This window comes from Coenobita brevimanus, chromosome 112, assembly GCF_032717465.1.
Source record: "Coenobita brevimanus isolate Jiangsu-jjx chromosome 112, ASM3271746v2, whole genome shotgun sequence".
Taxonomy (NCBI): Eukaryota; Metazoa; Arthropoda; class Malacostraca; order Decapoda; family Coenobitidae; genus Coenobita; species Coenobita brevimanus.
Window position 1 is genome coordinate 22292623 of NC_137065.1, and position 17440 is coordinate 22310062.

A 17440-nucleotide genomic window follows, 5' to 3' on the forward strand; every position below is an offset into this window, starting at 1 on the left:
CCCTCTGCCTGTATTTCTTGCTTCCTATGATCTCCAGTCCTTCAAACGCAGTGTGTCCAGGCATCTCGAAATGAACGGATCTTGAATTTGGCATTCTTTTGTATTTTGTTTTTCTTTTGGACGGAACAATTTGAGGGCTCGTGGCCTTTGGTTCCTTCTTCTTCGCATGAAAAAAAAAAAAAAAATGGTGTCCAAGAAATATCATTTCGCCGCATTCCTAGTACAGTCAGTGTATTGCCTTATTGCCTGCTACTTCTTACATTTGTGCTTTCGTATTCATATTTCTGGATCCTGCTCACCAAGTGTACAATTAAATAATAGGGTTATGATGAAGCTCAATGATGTTTGTCAGGATACTATGATACACTGAGGATTTTTATCTGCCGTACCGATGACTTGTATAACGTCGTCCTTGAACGTCATATATTATGATTATTGACGGGACTGTTAAGGGATTTTTGTGGCCTGCATAGGTTGGATAGGATAAGAAAAGCAGACGTTCGTAACAGATATGGGGAAAAGGAAGGCTGCTTACGAAAGGGTTGAAAAAAATGTGCTAAGATGGTACAGTAAAACAAAACAAGCTTGGGTTGTGAAAAACATATGAGCCAGTTTAAGGACAGAAGGAGGCATGGAAGACTACAAAGTACGAGGAAAAATAGTACAAGTATATTTGTGAGTATGTAAAGTTGGGAATTAAGGAGAGTTAAGGGAAAAAAGTGGGTGAACGTATGCAGGGCCCATGAAAAGGGTTGCACTCCCTTTTAATCCGTCAGCGGACGGAATGGCTCCGTCTAACAGGCATTATGGAGAATAAATTTGTGTGGAGTGTTTGGTCGGTGAAGGGGAACCATGTGTTATGAAGATTTGAATAATGAGTGATAAGGCATTGTTTCAGCCTACGCTTAGCACTGTGTTGGTTGCTTTCCTACAGTTGCATTTCCTATTTATGTGTTTGAATCACTACCACTCTGTGTATGTGGAAATGAGTTTAGGATGATGATAATGGTGATGATAATGGTAATGGTGGTGGTGGTGCGGTGGTAGTTCCAAACAGTTCAGATGATGACTGTGTGTAAAGACGTCCATGAACACCGTAGGGTATTGTGTATATTGATGTGTATTCCCTTATAGAAACTAGGCGTTCACGGCAATATATCCGGAGTTTAGTGATGCATACTCAGGATATAATAGTTACTAATTAATCCTTTTGATTAGAACATATTTTCCTTTTATTACTACCGATTTTTCCCCTCGTGATTGGTGAATAAATGTGTACCTGGCTCATTTCACAGGGCATAATGATAATTATCTTTCTCTTTCTCTCTTTTTTTTTTTTTTTTTTTTGGGGGGGGGGTCCTTGCTTTCCGAACCCTACCTCACCCTATACTTATATGAGAAAAAGAAGCGATGCTGCTGCTGATGATAATGATGATTCTTATTTTATTCAGATGACGCGTGCAAGGACATCCATGACCAGTGTCCAGCGTGGGCGAACAACGGGGAGTGCAACGCCAACTACGAATACATGAGGAAAGCCTGCGCCAGGGCATGTACTTTCTGCACCCCGGCTAGTGGTATGTACACACACAGATGGGCCTGAAGTCATGCTAAACCCCATCACTTTTATACGCTAGTCTTGATATTTTTTGAGGTTTTCTTCAGCGTAGGAAGCTTTGCAGATTGGGGTATGTCTGTAATCTTTATTAACCCCTTCACTATTAGAGGTCCTTGCTGAGGTCAGTAAAATGGTTCAGATGTAGTCAGAATGGAATAATGGAACACAGATTGCAGCGGTGAAAGACTTGATTTATTTTTCATCATACTCTTCATCTGACCATTATATTCAGCTATAGAAGGAATTCTAGTTGTAAGAGGTGTTAATGATGGCTACATAAACTCCATACTTTTAGAAAATTTCTAAGCTGAGAAAAATAGTCTGGAATAAGCACTCAATTAAAAAAAAAAAAAGAATAAATGAAGTCTTCCGATTAAATGGCTTAACTCTGACTATGACAAGTTTCTATAAATCGATAAAATCGCGTGGCGTAGAGTGGAATATAATACAAAGGGATTTTTTTTTTTCCCTCAGAGTAGTAGCAGGTTTTGACATTACTGATTCAGCCACATAATGCTTTGGCACCTGGGATCGTATTTATGAAGAATCCTACCATAGTTTTACGATAAAGAAATATCCATGGCAGTAAATTACTGTCAGATTTTTTCTTTCGTATTGTTAACGTTATTTTTCATTTTAGTTTGATTATGAAGTGTAGGGTAGCTGTATGAGTGAGAATAGGCGTATACATAAGTAAATATGCAACTTGCTTAGGAAAGTTTATAAACACGGCCCCTGATCTGAATAATGCCCATCTAGCTATAAATTTCGATAACGCCTAGCACTAGATTTTTATTTCCTTTTTCTGCCTGCAGCCTGCCCTTCCCTGCCAGTCCTTGATTCTTCTCATTGAGAAGGTGTGCACTCTCAACACTTCTCTCTCCCTGATATAAGAAAATCGCTTTACAACGACAAAATTGTATAAAACACCTGTGCATTAAATGCTCACCTCTTACATCTTAAACTCCTTCGTCTAAAGATCTTAAGACCTTGCAGCCATTTTTAGACTTCATCAGGCTGGGTAAGAGTTTGTGTCGACGCCAAGACTTGACAGCTTTGGCAACCTTCGGGACGGGTGCCCGACCTGGCACGCTGGGTGGTTCTCTACGGCACGCAGAGATAGTATAAAAAATTATAGCATAATAATGAAAAAAAAAAAGTCCATCCATCCATCCATCCATCATCCAATCCTACGTTGCCCCATGAGAAGCGTAGGAGCCCGGGGCTAGGCAAGTTGGTCCTGACATTCAAGATGAGAGTGACCAGCCTCTCTCATCCCTGAGTGGCATTACGCGAGCAACAACCCCAACCAACCCTTGGATATAAACCTTCACCGGCTCAATCCAATAGGAGCACCGTAATTACCCACTAAACTACCAGGCGTCATAATTTGGTTATATGGTTACCACCCAGCGTAGTAAATGGTTTCCTGGTGTACAACAACCCATTTGGCTTGTCACTCAGTGTAGAGTCATCCATAGGCAGAAGGAACAGCAAAGAATGAAAGAAAGACAAAAGAGGGATTGTAAAGTCACCCGTAGGCAGAAGGACGAGGAAAGAATGAAGGAAACAAAGACAGAAGAGGAAGGAAGGAAAGGAGGTAGGAGAGAAAAGGGCAGACACCTGAGAGCAGCATTACATCGAGTGAGTGGATGGTGAGCGTCACTCACTTGATAAAGTGCATAAAGAAATCCACAGCTGGCTTTGCAGTGCGCCAGTCCCATTAGGCCTATCTCAACGAAAAACTGTAGATAGACACGGAATCCCCGAATAGACACTGATAATGGATACCAGTTGCAATTAATGTTCGGTCTCGAGAATTTTCAAATATACAGTATTTTGGACAATTCATTGTGCATTCTTGACTGTGCGTCAGTTATTGAATCAATAATATTTTTATTTGATTGCTGAGCTTTTGTAATATGGGGTGAATTTTACGTGGACTATGTCATATCACATACTTCATTATTTCATGAGGTTCATGTAACAGAAACACATGCAAAATTTAAATGAAATTCATTGCAATTTAGGGGTTGCTCAATACCACCAAAGTTGTACACATCGTACGCAGGAATTAAAAAATAACAACAGTACCTGCTCCAGATTTTTTTTTCATCTTCTACAGATGTGTGCAGAATCGTGTTTAGAAATGTGGAATGTGGAAAAAGTGAAAGTCTTCCTTGGCTCTCCCACTATCCGAGCCAATAAACATATCTAAGCCAACACACACACACACACACACACACACACACACACACACACACACACACACACACACACACACACACACACACACACACACACACACACACACACACACACACACACACACACAAATATCGCATGACCTACTAAAGTCTGCCTTATCTCATCATTACTTGCTACTGTGTTCATCAGGTCTCAGCTTACATTATCATTTTTCCTTTATCCGTTCTTACAAAAGTACAAATTAATTATCAATAAAGTGTTGTGAAAAAGAAGAAAATTTAAATAAACAAATACTGTAAATGGATACTTACATATGGACAGTGATATTACAGTACACAGAATTGGATCACTTCTTCAGAAAAGATTCTGAGGCTTTTGTTAATGCACTCTTGTGCGCCTCAACTACCTGGAAGGAGTGACATATCTGCTGCTTATCTTTTGCTCTGGCCCTTGTGGTGAAGGAATGAATGAGTGACACCTTTTGTCCTGCACAGTCGTTGATAATATTGAGAGAGGAAATGTGCTGTTGTGCATTAATGAATGATTCATCTTGCTCCCAGTAAGAAGGGCCCACATCCAGAAATGATGATGGGATCTGAAGAATCTTGAAAAAAAAAAAAAAAAAAAAATTCAGGTGTTCGGGTAGAACAAAAATCAGTCAGTGTTTATCTATAAGAGTAGGTACTGGGGCCCCAGATACATCACGTAGGCACTTCTGATGTTTCAACGTATTTAATGTTAAATAGAGAATGACATTTTGAAATATACCATCAGGTCGATTAAACACTAAGAGTGAGGCCTCGTAGCCACCTAGATGCTGTGGGTCTAAAAGGTGTAGGAGTATCACATTACTTGATGTTTCCTTTCGGATTCCCACACCCAGACCCACTGCAGTGGGGGCGCCAGTGAACTTAAGTTAATGCGGCCACTACGGCTGCCAACCATCGTGGCTGCATTAAGGGCATCATCTTCATTGCTGAAGAGAAAAATCTTAAATTTTCCAATATTTCGAGAAATTTCAGGAATTTCTGGCATCCTTCCTGTCTCTTTGCCAAGTATTATAATCTTCAGAAATGTATAAGTGTATTAAAATGGCGTTTTTGTACACCCATATCAAGCGGTCGAGTGCAAACCTTTCAAAGTTAATCGTCTTTTTTTTTTACATGTTGCTCCTAAACTATAGGGCAAGGAGGCTGCAGTTTACATCAGGTATTGACCTATATGAGGGGATTGTCTGTGTATAAATTTTATCAAATTCGGTTAATTAAATTTTTATTTACAGATTTTTTTTTTTTTTGGTAAAAAACTTTAAATTAGCTATAAAATTTGGCTCGCTATGTGAAGGTAACACTGGAAAGCACATAAAATTTGCTATAAATTCTGTCACTGGAATGTCTGTATAATGATATGTTTCGTGTACAGAACTTGTCAATCATCCAGGAAATTGGTAAAATAGGAAACTTAAATTTTTATAAAAAAAAAAAAAAAAAATGATATTCTTCTAATGCAAGTATCATGAGCCTTATATCCTAGTAATGGGAGGGGACCAAGTACCAACAAAACTCAAAAGTCAGAAGATCACATGCAATTATAATAAGTAGAAAGAGAGAGAGAGAGAAAGAAAGTGGAACATTTTCATAACTTTGGTCATTTCTGGAAACTGTGTGCTTTTAAACTTTGAACTCTGTTTACTCCTAAACTAATAATGCTAGAGAAAAAATAAAGGTACCACTGGAAAGACTTTAGAATTTATTATAAAATCACGGACTGGAATATTTGTATAATGATATGTTTGGTGTACAGAGCTTACCAAACATCCAGGAAATTGGTAAGATAGGGAACTTAGATTTTCATTAAAATAAAAAAATAATCACTGATTTCATAAAAAAAAAATCACTAATATTCTTCTAATGCAAAAATCATAAAACGTATTTGAGATTCTGTAAAGAAACTCTTTATGATAAGTTTGCCACATAGCAAGCCCAATGTTATGTATTACTTTAGAGATTTTTGACAAAAATATCTCTAAATAAAAAGCGAATGAACCGAATTTGATTGTTATACACAAACAATCCCTCATATAGGTCAATAACTGATGTACAGCAAACTGCAGCCTTCTAGCCCTAATAGTTTAGAAGCAATGTATTGGAAAAGATGATGCCCTCAACTTCACTGGTGCCCCCATTGCAATGGGTTGGGGTTTGGGAATCTGAAAAGAAACATCACATAATGTGATGCTTTCACACCTTTTAGACCCCCAGCTGCGAGGTGGCTATAAGGTCTCACTCTGAAGCCCCTGTCACACATACATGACTCAAGGGCCGAGTGCGGCGTGACTGAAGGTTGTAACACAATTTTTCATCGATCATTCCTTGATTCGCCGACAAAGCCCGGACTCTTGAGGACAGTCATGAGCCACTGGGACGACTTGTCGAGCCTCACGACTTGGCAAAATTCGTGTCACAGTTGCTTCATAGTCGGAAGTGTCGTAGGTCAGCCCTGAAGCAGTCTTAGCTCAATTGGATGTGTCGTGATACGATTGTTGTGTGTCATGATGCAGTCGCCGACAAAAAAAAATGTTACGACTATGTAACGAGTCGCCAACCACGACAAGACCGCACCCAGACAGTGCCCAGACCACGACCAGACCGCCCCCAGACCCCAAGATGACCATGCAATGCATTTTGACAGTCCAGTCAGCAATTCAGAATCATGGCTCACGACCACGTGACAACTGCAACAAGACCACATGACGACTGGGCTATGCCCAGGTCCAGACTGCACAAAGAATGCACCAAGAGTCTTGGTGGGTACCTGGCATGGTTGGCGATCTGGTCAGTCGTGGGGGGGTTGTGAGTGGGTCGGGGGGGTCGTCATGCATTCCCCGAATGCATCAGACAGTCGTATTGCATTCTTGGGCGGTCGTGGCACGGTCGTGGCTGAAAAAAATTCGTTAAAATTTCAAATTTGAAGACTCATAGCTCCGTCGCCTCATGGACACCTCGCGGTCGCCTTGTGATCTTGTTGCGTTCTTGAGGACATCATGACTGGTCGTGAGGCAGTCCTGATGCGGTCATTAGGCAGTCATGAGCACAGCAGATTCGGGGCCAGTTGGGAGGTGTGGGAGCCAACTTGGACACGACCTTGAGTCCCTCCCGGTCGACCCTTGAGTTGTGTATATGTGACAGGGGCTTTAAAGGTGTTTAATCAGCCTGATGGTATATTTCATTTTTAATGTTGTCAACCATGCACCGCTTCTCAGTGACTTCCACTGATAGCTTGAAGAGTGCCAATTAAATCGCCTCTGAAAGGCACCATAAATGACTGAAGCAGTTGAATGCAGCAGTGCTAAGGACAAGAATTTCACATTTCTCCAGATATTTAAGAAGTAGCAGGTCATACTATGGAGCAGGTGCTGAATTGCGGGCAGAGAATCAGGGATGGATATGATACTTTGGCACGAAAAGACAGAAGTGTCTTAGTCCCGTCCAGCTGAATTCACTGCGTGATGAACCTGCAAATGTGGATGGCGATTGGGAATGAGCTTTAGGTAACTGCGTGCAGAGCATCCACATCCTTAGGGCATATATTGCAGGAGACATCCATCGAGCTCAATGTAGTATACCTGGAGCCATGAACCGCACATCTGTCCTTCCGTAACGCTCTCCTACATTGAAAACAACCACAAGCTCCAGAAGCTCTTTGTCATCCAGGGGATGTATCTCTTGAAGGAGCTGCTGTGTGTGTTGCACAATTTCACTGGACCATGATTGGAGAACTTTTGTCTCTGGTTTGTAATGCCTGCTTTGCAAGCCTGTATGCCCAGAGTTGTCCGTAAATTGCTGAATGTCTCAAAGATTATAATGCTATGGCTCTTTGATTAACCTTCGTCCACCATTGCAAAGAATGCAGCCTCAAGAAGAAGTTCCAGAATACGAAGTAAATGAGATCTCTTCCAATGTTTGGTTCACTGTGAACACACACACCAGCACGATATCCTCTGTTGACAGCTGTCATGTCAAAGCACAAAGTTTTGTTTCTCACTCGTAGATCTCAGTTATCCAACGTTTCAGTGATAATCTTTATGTTCCAGATGCTTTAGAATTTGTCAACTTTGGGACTGCAAGCAGTTTGCATCCTTTATCCCCTGAAACAAGAATTGCAAGCTGTCAGTGATTTCTCTGTCAGTCAAATCCATCAATAATTTTCTATTTCAGTGCAGGACAAGTTTGATTTGTGTGGTAATCGAGAATTTCCCTGTACTGAAGCCAACTTTTGCGAATCACACTTGGACTAAGACACACCTCATCCACATCCTGTCCCATCTGGAGAGTAAACGGAATAAGAATATAGCTGGCTGCCCTATCACTTGTCTGAGTACAATCCAAAGCTGTTGCAACATCAGAACTTATTTCAATTGTACCCCTGCTTTTCTTTGGCTGATGATTTGGCATTTGCTCAAACCTTGGCTTGGGTTCTTCTCTTTCATTTCAAGATGAAGACTGTAAAGTTGTACTAACACATCTGAGTGTTTTTTTCTTGTTCTGTCATGTCTGTCACAACTTTTGTTCGTTTCTACTTCCTGGCTGCCATTTTGGCTGCGTTTTAACCCTAGGCTTCCATCCATGCGACATGTTTCTCGTAGGGCAATCAAAAAATTTCTTTTCTTCAGGAATACTGGTGAATGAGAGTGCATTCCTGTGTGCTATATCAAACAGGTTATGTAAACTCGCCTTGAACTGAGTTTGGTTTCCTAAGTTTGTGTCACTCACCCTTGAGATGATCTTTGGAAGACCTTGCCATTCTTTATGCAGAAGATGAAGTGTTTGCAGACATCGGGTTCGTACTTCGTCGGGATATTTTCATTGAGCCAGACTTCCATCACTGTCCTGGACGTAATGATGATGCATTTAGTCAGGATTCCTTTTTCTTCACAATAAAGATGGAACAAGAACTTTAGCATCTCTCCCCCTCGATGGAACCTTCTGCCTGGGAAGTGAGCTACTGGGTGATACAACGAGCCAAATCTGCTTCTTGGAACGAGTTCCAGTGGCCATTTGTGGAAACTCTGAATCTCAAATCCTGAAAGCACACACGAACATAATAAACTGTTTTCATTCGTTAAAAAAAAAAAATCAAAACAAACAAATAAGATTGAAATATGATAAGACATAGACACATTGGGTAAGTACAACATCCTTATATCTAAGACGGTACACGTACATGGTTAATTTGCACGGTGCTTGAGCAACCTCTGAATATTATATTCTTATGTTTTTCATTAATTGCCACTAAATAGTGGGTTCTGCAAGTATCACTTCCGAAGTTATTTTTTTAAGTACTATATATATATATATATATATATATATATATATATATATATATATATATATATATATATATGTATATATATATATATATATATATATATATATATATATATATATATATATACTTATATATATATATATATATATATATATATATATATATATATATATATATATATATATATATATATATATATATATATATATATTATTTAAAATAATTATAACTATAACTATAACTATATATATATATATATATATATATATATATATATATATATATATATATATATATATATAGAGAGAGAGAGAGAGAGAGAGAGAGAGAGAGAGAGATAGATAGATACCTTTGTGGTAGGAGGGGGCGCCATCCACTCACTAGATGTAGAGCTGCTCTCCGGTGTCGGCCCTTTCCTCTGTCCTTCTGTCCTTCCATCCTCTTCTGTCTTTCTTTCCTTCATTCTTTCCTCGGCCGTCTACCTACGTGTGACTTTACACCCCTTCGTCTGTCTTTCCTTCATTTTTTCTTCCTCGTTCTGCCTGTGGGTGACTCTACACTGTGTGTCAAGCCAAATGGTTGCCTGTACACCAGGAAACCATTTATTAAGCTGGATGCGGTGGCTGAATCGGTAGAGAGGCGGCCTGCAGTCCGAATGGACCCAGGATCGAATCCCGGCTGGGGCAGGGAACAGTTTAAGGATTTGAATCTCCTAAAAGCAGACTTTCATGACCTACCAGATGACCCGCCGACATGTCGTAAAAACACCCCAGCTAATACCAATACACCAGTCCTGTATGAGACAGCCCTAGCATGTATTCAATATGGAAGGTGGGTGTTAGCGCCGAAGTGGTGACATGTGGAGGTGTAGGAGGACTACTGGGCCTCGGAATGGGTCACTGCCCCCGAGAAATAGGCCCTGCAGCCTTTGCCCAGAGTCGGACACATAAAAAAAAAAAATAAATAACGAAATTATGGTGCCTGGTGGTCTAGTGGGTAATGAAGGCGCTCCAGTCGGACTGAACCGGTGAAGGTTTATATCCAAGGGATGGTTGGGGTTTATTGCTCACGTAATGCCACTCAGGGATGAGTGAGGCTGGTCACTCTCATCTTAAATGTCAGGACCAACTTGCCTAGCACCGGGCTCCTACGCTCCTCATGGGGCAACGTAGGATTGGATGATGGATGGATGTATCTAGATAGATAGATAGATATAGATAGATAGATAGATACAGATATAGATGTAGATATAGATAGATAGATAGGCAGATAAACAGACAGATAGATAGATGGATAAACACATAGGTAGAATGTAGATATAGACAGAGTTAGATGTAGATGAAGATATAAATAGATGGATAGAAGTGTGTGTGTGTGTGTGTGTGTGTGTGTGTGTGTGTGTGTGTGTGTGTGTGTGTGTGTGTGTGTGTGTGTGTGTTACCCAGCACAGCAGGGTAACAAAAAAACTTGAGAATGGACGTAGGTGCGTTAATACATAAGCATTTCTTGTAATTATAACACAGCGTTCAGAGACAGCTGACCCTACAGTAACCCCTTCAGCTCCTATACTTCTTTTTTTTTTCCTTGCTTTTTTTCTGGAAACAGGCAATTCTTCTCGACTCTGGGAAGAAGAACTTATATACTGAAAACTCCTCCAGATCAAAAAGTCAGCCGAAAAGTGAAATTGCAAGAATAATTTATAAAATAAGTCAGCGACTGACCAGACTCACCAACATGTTTTCCATTTCACTCAGAGGACGTTGTTTTATAATAATACTAACAGGGGTACCCGGTGTTGCCGGGCCAAAAATACGAACACTCTAATCCTATTTGTTCTTGTTCAATCTCTCTACTCCAGAAAGACCATGTGCATCTCTTATGCTTTTGAAGAAGGATTACAAGAGGTCCAGGAACTTTCTATTTCAGCTTTCGCTGACTAACGCACAGTATTTGTGCACACTTGTTTACTATTACCGGTGACCTCAGTTGACCTCCGACTGGTGGCCTCAAATGACCTCGGAGGTCAACCTCACATAAAAAATTAGGCTGCAGGGGTACCGGTGTTGCTCAGGCCAAAATGGGCGAACACTCTACCGTTGACCTCAGATGATCCAGTTCTGCTTTTGACTCCTCTAAAACCATCCTTGGGTCACCCTGATTCAGAATATATATGGGTCTGGGGGTCTCTGGCCCTTGGTTTGGGCGTGATTGAAGGACAAACAAACAAACTACAGTAACTAACAAACAACACGGCTCTTCTACATATATATATATATATATATATATATATATATATATATATATATATATATATATATATATATATATATATATATATAAATGTATCTATATCTGTCTTTCTAATTATCTAGATAGAAAGATAGATAAATACAGATAGGTAGATAGATAGATAGATAGATAGATAGATAGATAGATTGGTATCTCCTCACACTTATACTTTGATTATGTGGGATTTCTTTCACTGGAGGGGTGTGATGTAACCTGCATTAAACATTTATGACTGGTCGTTCCTAAGATAGATAAAATCATCTGGAAATGACAGGAATAAACTAAAATAATAGACTGAAGGGGTTAACACCACAATATTTATCAGAAATCAAGTTCGGTTGACACAAGATGTTACAGAACAAATTTTATCTATTCTTAACGTTCTTTGAGCATTGGCATTGAACATACATATTCCCCTTAATCATGGCATCGGAAATTTTCACGTTATTTTGTTCCCATGTGACATAAAATTACTAAAGATGTTTAAAATGGCAGCGAAATTATCTGCTTTGTTGTTGCTATCTTCAGACTAACTTAACCTGGGAAGGATCTCAGTCAGTGAAGGTCTCACTGAAGGCTGTATCCAACTCTTCCGACTCGAAAACCGTCTCCTAATAGACTGAAGAAAATCGTCCGAAGGTACTAAGAATAAAATGAAAAATACGTTATGTGGATGATGGATTAAGCAGCAGTTCACCCTCACCCACTGCTTCATGCAGATTCTTTCATCCTCGCGTCTTCTCTTGTATGTTTTTTTTTTGTTTTTTTTCCAGTTTGCGCCAGATGATCTTATTAATGTAAAGGTATGTCATAAGAGGCTGAACTTTAACAGCGATATCATTATGCTCATATGGTTGAGACAACTATGGTATTCTACCCTAGCTAACGATAGACGATTATATTCAGCTGAGAGTAAATCATAATAATATCGAAGTTCTGACGTCATTCACAGTTGCAACAATACCCAGAGCTGTTACACCTATGCGGCACACGACCATTTGTACATAGCTTGCACTTCCTCCACCATTAAACACCGTATTACTGAAACTAACAGCGCCAGGCTGGGGACAAGCCCGCAGTTTTTGTCGGTGACTACGAGTATTTATGACAGAATATGTCTGACCTGTCTCTATCGTTGTTGACTAAATTATAAAACATGGGATGAAGGCTGATCAGATTGAACAATTATAGATGATCCATAAATGATTATAAAACTGAATTAAGAGATTGCTCACACCTACGTGTACTCAGGTTTAATGTTACGGACCAAAGCCCTTATAAAACAATATCGATTCTCAAACTGCCATGATTGTTAATTATCGAACCTTGATCAAAACACCACCATCACCCTCCCCATCTCCCATGCCCCATGCCCTCGTCCCTCACGGTCCACCCCATTGAGGGGAAAATCCGTGAAGCATTGGTCAGCACGTCCAGCGCAACTGGAAGAATCCGACTTTGTTCTCGAGTGGGCCCGTCCGACCCTTGAATAACGTTAGCGTCCCCCTCGCCCCTGTCCACCCAGCAGTACATGTGAGTGCTGTGTTGAAACATCGACTACTAAAGGTTGTGTTCCAGGGAGATTTTCATTTAGCACAATTTTCCACCTTAACGACACGTGCAGTTGATAGGCTTTTATCATTATCCTTCTAACTCATATCTCTCTCTCTCTCTCTCTCTCTCTCTCTCTCTCTCTCTCTCACACACACACACACACACACACACACACACACACACACACACACACACACACACACACACACACACACACACACACACACACACACACACACCTTGTCATCACAGTACACTTCCTTCCCCGTTCCCCTGTGGTCTCCCCCTCACCATCCCTCAGACGCCCCCCACCCCTTCCCACCACCTCCTCGCACGCCACACAACCACCCGTAGAAAATCAACCAAGCGTAAAAACCTCGACCCCTCCATTCACAAGTTCTTCCTTATTCCGCATACTCTATCACAGTGATTCTTCAACTGGTGAATCCAAGGATGAATGTAGCAGTCAGGTGTTGCACAGTACTTCAACTCTTTCCTTGTGTATCTGTAACTACGCTTGTAATATTAGGTCCAGTGCAAAACTCCATCTTCTCGGAGAGAGGGTGGTTGCCACAATGAAACATTCTCCATGCTGGCGAAGTACCAATGAGAAAGGAGTAGAAGTGTTGAAGTGGTTATGTTTTCCTTGTCAGTCTCATTATGTCATCAAACCGACATGGTACAAATATTTGAAAGGTAATACTATTAATGATTAAGTGTCTTTTGGTACGATTCGGACACACGCATCGCCAAACGATTAATTTAACCAACCCACTGCAGCTCGGTGGTTCAAGGTGACTCAGACTACTGTATGCAATGTAAATGAGAAAGGCTTTCTAGTTGTGCAGGGGTTAATTAAGGTTAATTAAGTCAGTTCCCTCAGCAGATCCAAAAGTCCCGCTTAAGCCGAATAAAATCCTCTGAAGATGGCACCAGTAAAAGAAAAAAATAATACGTCTCGTACTCAACAGGTTAAAAAGCAGTACTGCCATATATGTTCATTTGCTGTTGCTGGTTTGCATTTCTTAGACTGACTTCTTTTGCGTACCATCCCAGCTTAATTCACTCAGGCCATGGTTAACTATTAAACTGTCTCAATCGGCAGAATGAGGAAGTTGATGGTGGATGGGTTGACACAGCCAGCACAGCTAGAATAAACCAAGTTTCATTCCCAGGGCGGTCAGACTCTTGGATAGAATTACTTATTCTCCTTTGTTCCCGTTCACCCAGCAGCACAGCCGGGGACCTGGCTGTATCATCCAGTACTACAGATCGCATCCCGGCCAAAGAACAGGACTTGGAAAAAAAATGGCCTTTATGACCATCGTGTGGTCGATACGTATAAATGCTAAGCCTTCTCGCAGAATTTTTATAACCGTTTTATTTACGATGTCGTCTTATCAGAGCTCTCTAATTGTACCTTCACAAAATTCTTATGAAACTAGGGAAAGAACTGACACTGGGAAGCTATATGAATCCTATATCCAACACATTCACTTCAGATAGAGTCTCCTACCTTGAGTTAATACGTCTGGAATATACTGTATATATATATATATATATATATATATATATATATATATATATATATATATATATATATATATATATATATATATATATATATATATATATATATATATATATATATATATATATATATATATATATATATATATATATATATATATATATATATATATATATATATATATATATATATATTCAAAAAGAAGGGGGGAGTAATTCCTTGCAGAATTAGTACTTCATGCATTTATCATATTTTACTTTTATATAGCCTGTTTTATTCACAGGAATACAATAATACGGGCAAATACACGCGCAATAAAGATGTTCATTGTATATATCAGTAGCAATGCTTTTATTACAAGTTATCATTCGTTTGTTTTATCTATCTATCTATCTATCTGTCTGTCTACCTATCTATCTATCTATCTATCTATCTATCTATGTATCTATGTATGTATATATGTATGTATGTATGTATGTATGTATGTATGTATGTATGTATCTCTCTCTCTCTCTCTCTCTCTCTCTCTCTCTCTCTCTCTATATATATATATATATATATATATATATATATATAGTGGAGGAGCTGATTTCTGAAAGTATTAAAAATATACATATAGTGGAGGAGCTGATTTCTGAAAGTATTACAATAGCACAGAAACTCCCAGCCGTGAAAACAGCGCCTATAAAAATCCTTACACAAAATCAGTCTATGTTGTCCAAATGATTCCTTAGAACAAGACCCTCAACATTGGACTTAAGAGCCAGGTCCCCAGGTGCACTGTTGGGTTAATAGGGACAAGCGGGAAACAAACTTTATCTAAAAGTCTGACCGGCCTAGGAATCGAACTCGTGTCTGATATTGTTTTATTAAAGAATGGGAGCATGACACTGCATATTCCTCCTTTGAAGTCAGAAGGGTGAAAATAAAAGCACATGGACTTTGGATATCATGTTGTAAGAGGACGGCCGCCTATAGCCGTCCTCCTCGTGAAAATACAGCTGCCAGCGTAGGGTAGGACGAGTGGACATTTTGCGGTATCAGTTGTCTGTGATGGCAGGCTCTTATGAACACACGATGCACCAATAATTTTTTAATCAACTGTACATGTATACAGTACACCACCAGTCACCTGTTCTTGTAATGTAAAGCCTCTGCATTGCAAGGCGACCTTCTGCTCATCCATGTTAACTTGCAGTTGCTCGAACCAGCTTATTCTATTGTCCCTCCTGGTATATCACACTAATATACCCTGACACTTAAGGAAGATCACATACTATACTTAAATTGACCCGAAGTGGTCAAATCCAACTAAAGGAACTGCATAAGGCGCTGACTTCTAAGTGACTGGGAGTGTTGCCTCCTGTGAGAGCATAGATTTTCTTGAATCCCACTCATTTTGGCACGCTGGGGTCATATGGTTAGATAAGTGATCTGGTGTTCGAAAGAACTTAAGCTCGATCCCAGGCAGGAGCAAGAAACAGCAGTCTGAATTTCTTTGTACGTGACTTTATTGATCTTCCGCTCTTTATCCACAGGAGCTTGAGGAGTTACATGATAAGACAAACAAATGAGGGATTTGAGGGGAATTATTGTGCTGACAGATGTGCTGGCAAGTGTCAGAAGGACCTTGATGTGGCTTGCTCATGTGGAGAAAGTAGAAAGTGAGGCTAACTCTATGAATGTATTTGGTAAGGTGGAAAGGGAGAGCAGTGGGACACATCAGTAATATATGTGAATGGCTCAATAATGCAATGGTATTATGACACATCCCTTGTGGTTATTCACTTGCATATCAAAAATAAATGTGAAAAATGAAAATGAAGTCACTCTTACGTCACACGAGATGAGGCTCCTCGAGCACAATTGTATGTCAGTGTGAGGAGCACCTGTCGCACACTTGTATAAATTAAAAAATGAAAGAAAGAAAATAGTATGAGTCTCACCTCTGATCATGGAACTGTTATAAACACATTTTGTAATATTTGGTAAAAGCTGAGTCTATTGCTCACGTAAGAGATTATTTAGTGAGTTGGTGAAGTACATTACCATACCAAAGAGCAAAAGGAGAGGGTTTCCGCGGACTGGATGACTGGCTCTTAGAATACATGCATACTCTGCACGCCATGATGGGACGCCATTATACGACACTGAAATTTGTCAGTATTCTTGGTGCTGCATACATAACTCTAGATCAGGGGTTGCCAACCTGGGAAAAATCTACGCTCTTGGCACATAGTAATTTTTCACAGTGGTATGCCGTCATCAAAATCAACTACTCACTTCTCTGAAAAAAAATAAATGTTTAATCTGCTAGTCAAGTACCGTGTTGTCCCTTTGTTAGATAGTATGGCATGCGTGGCCTATTTTTATCAAGGGGGACATTCTTACTGTTTATGAAATTATTAAGGTGCCATTCAGGGATGGTGTGTTGAAAGTTCATAACTTGCCTCCTCATTCAACTCTGTTATTACAGTTTGCAGGCAATTGCTTTCCATATACTGCATATACATCACCAACAGAATACCAACTGAATATTTCATACAATCAACAAGGAGTTATATGGTTTAATATTTCCAGCTATTTACTGGGTAGCGGGGATTTATATTTTAACTTGTTTTTGGTAACAGTAACTGTAATTTTATGTTTATTTTGTCTGCAGACCACAGCGTACCCCACGTCCACGCCAACCTGGTGGATGGCATCTGGGACGTGTACCGACGGCGCTACCCTGGTCTGCCCATCACCCATCACGGCTGAACATCCACACGAACACACTAGGCACTGGGCTCAACACATGGAGTGCACTCATGGGCATTTATAGGCTTAATGACATGCTCCCTCACTTAGTATGTTAAGCATGAGTAGCTGCTGCCAAGTAGTCACAAAGCTGCAATGCGCTGTATAGATTT

General features: G+C 40.0%; 1 protein-coding gene across 1 annotated transcript in view; it reads left to right on the forward strand.

The window, feature by feature from the left end:
* The window catches only part of LOC145418028 (uncharacterized), a 35665-nt gene extending 18377 nt beyond the window's left edge, over positions 1 to 17288 (forward strand). Inside the window, exons 3-4 of the mRNA XM_080286562.1 lie at positions 1452 to 1577; positions 17191 to 17288. Coding sequence (XP_080142688.1) covers positions 1452 to 1577; positions 17191 to 17288 — 224 coding nt within the window. The remainder of the gene's footprint in view (positions 1 to 1451; positions 1578 to 17190) is intronic.
* The last annotated feature ends 152 nt before the right edge of the window (positions 17289 to 17440 follow it).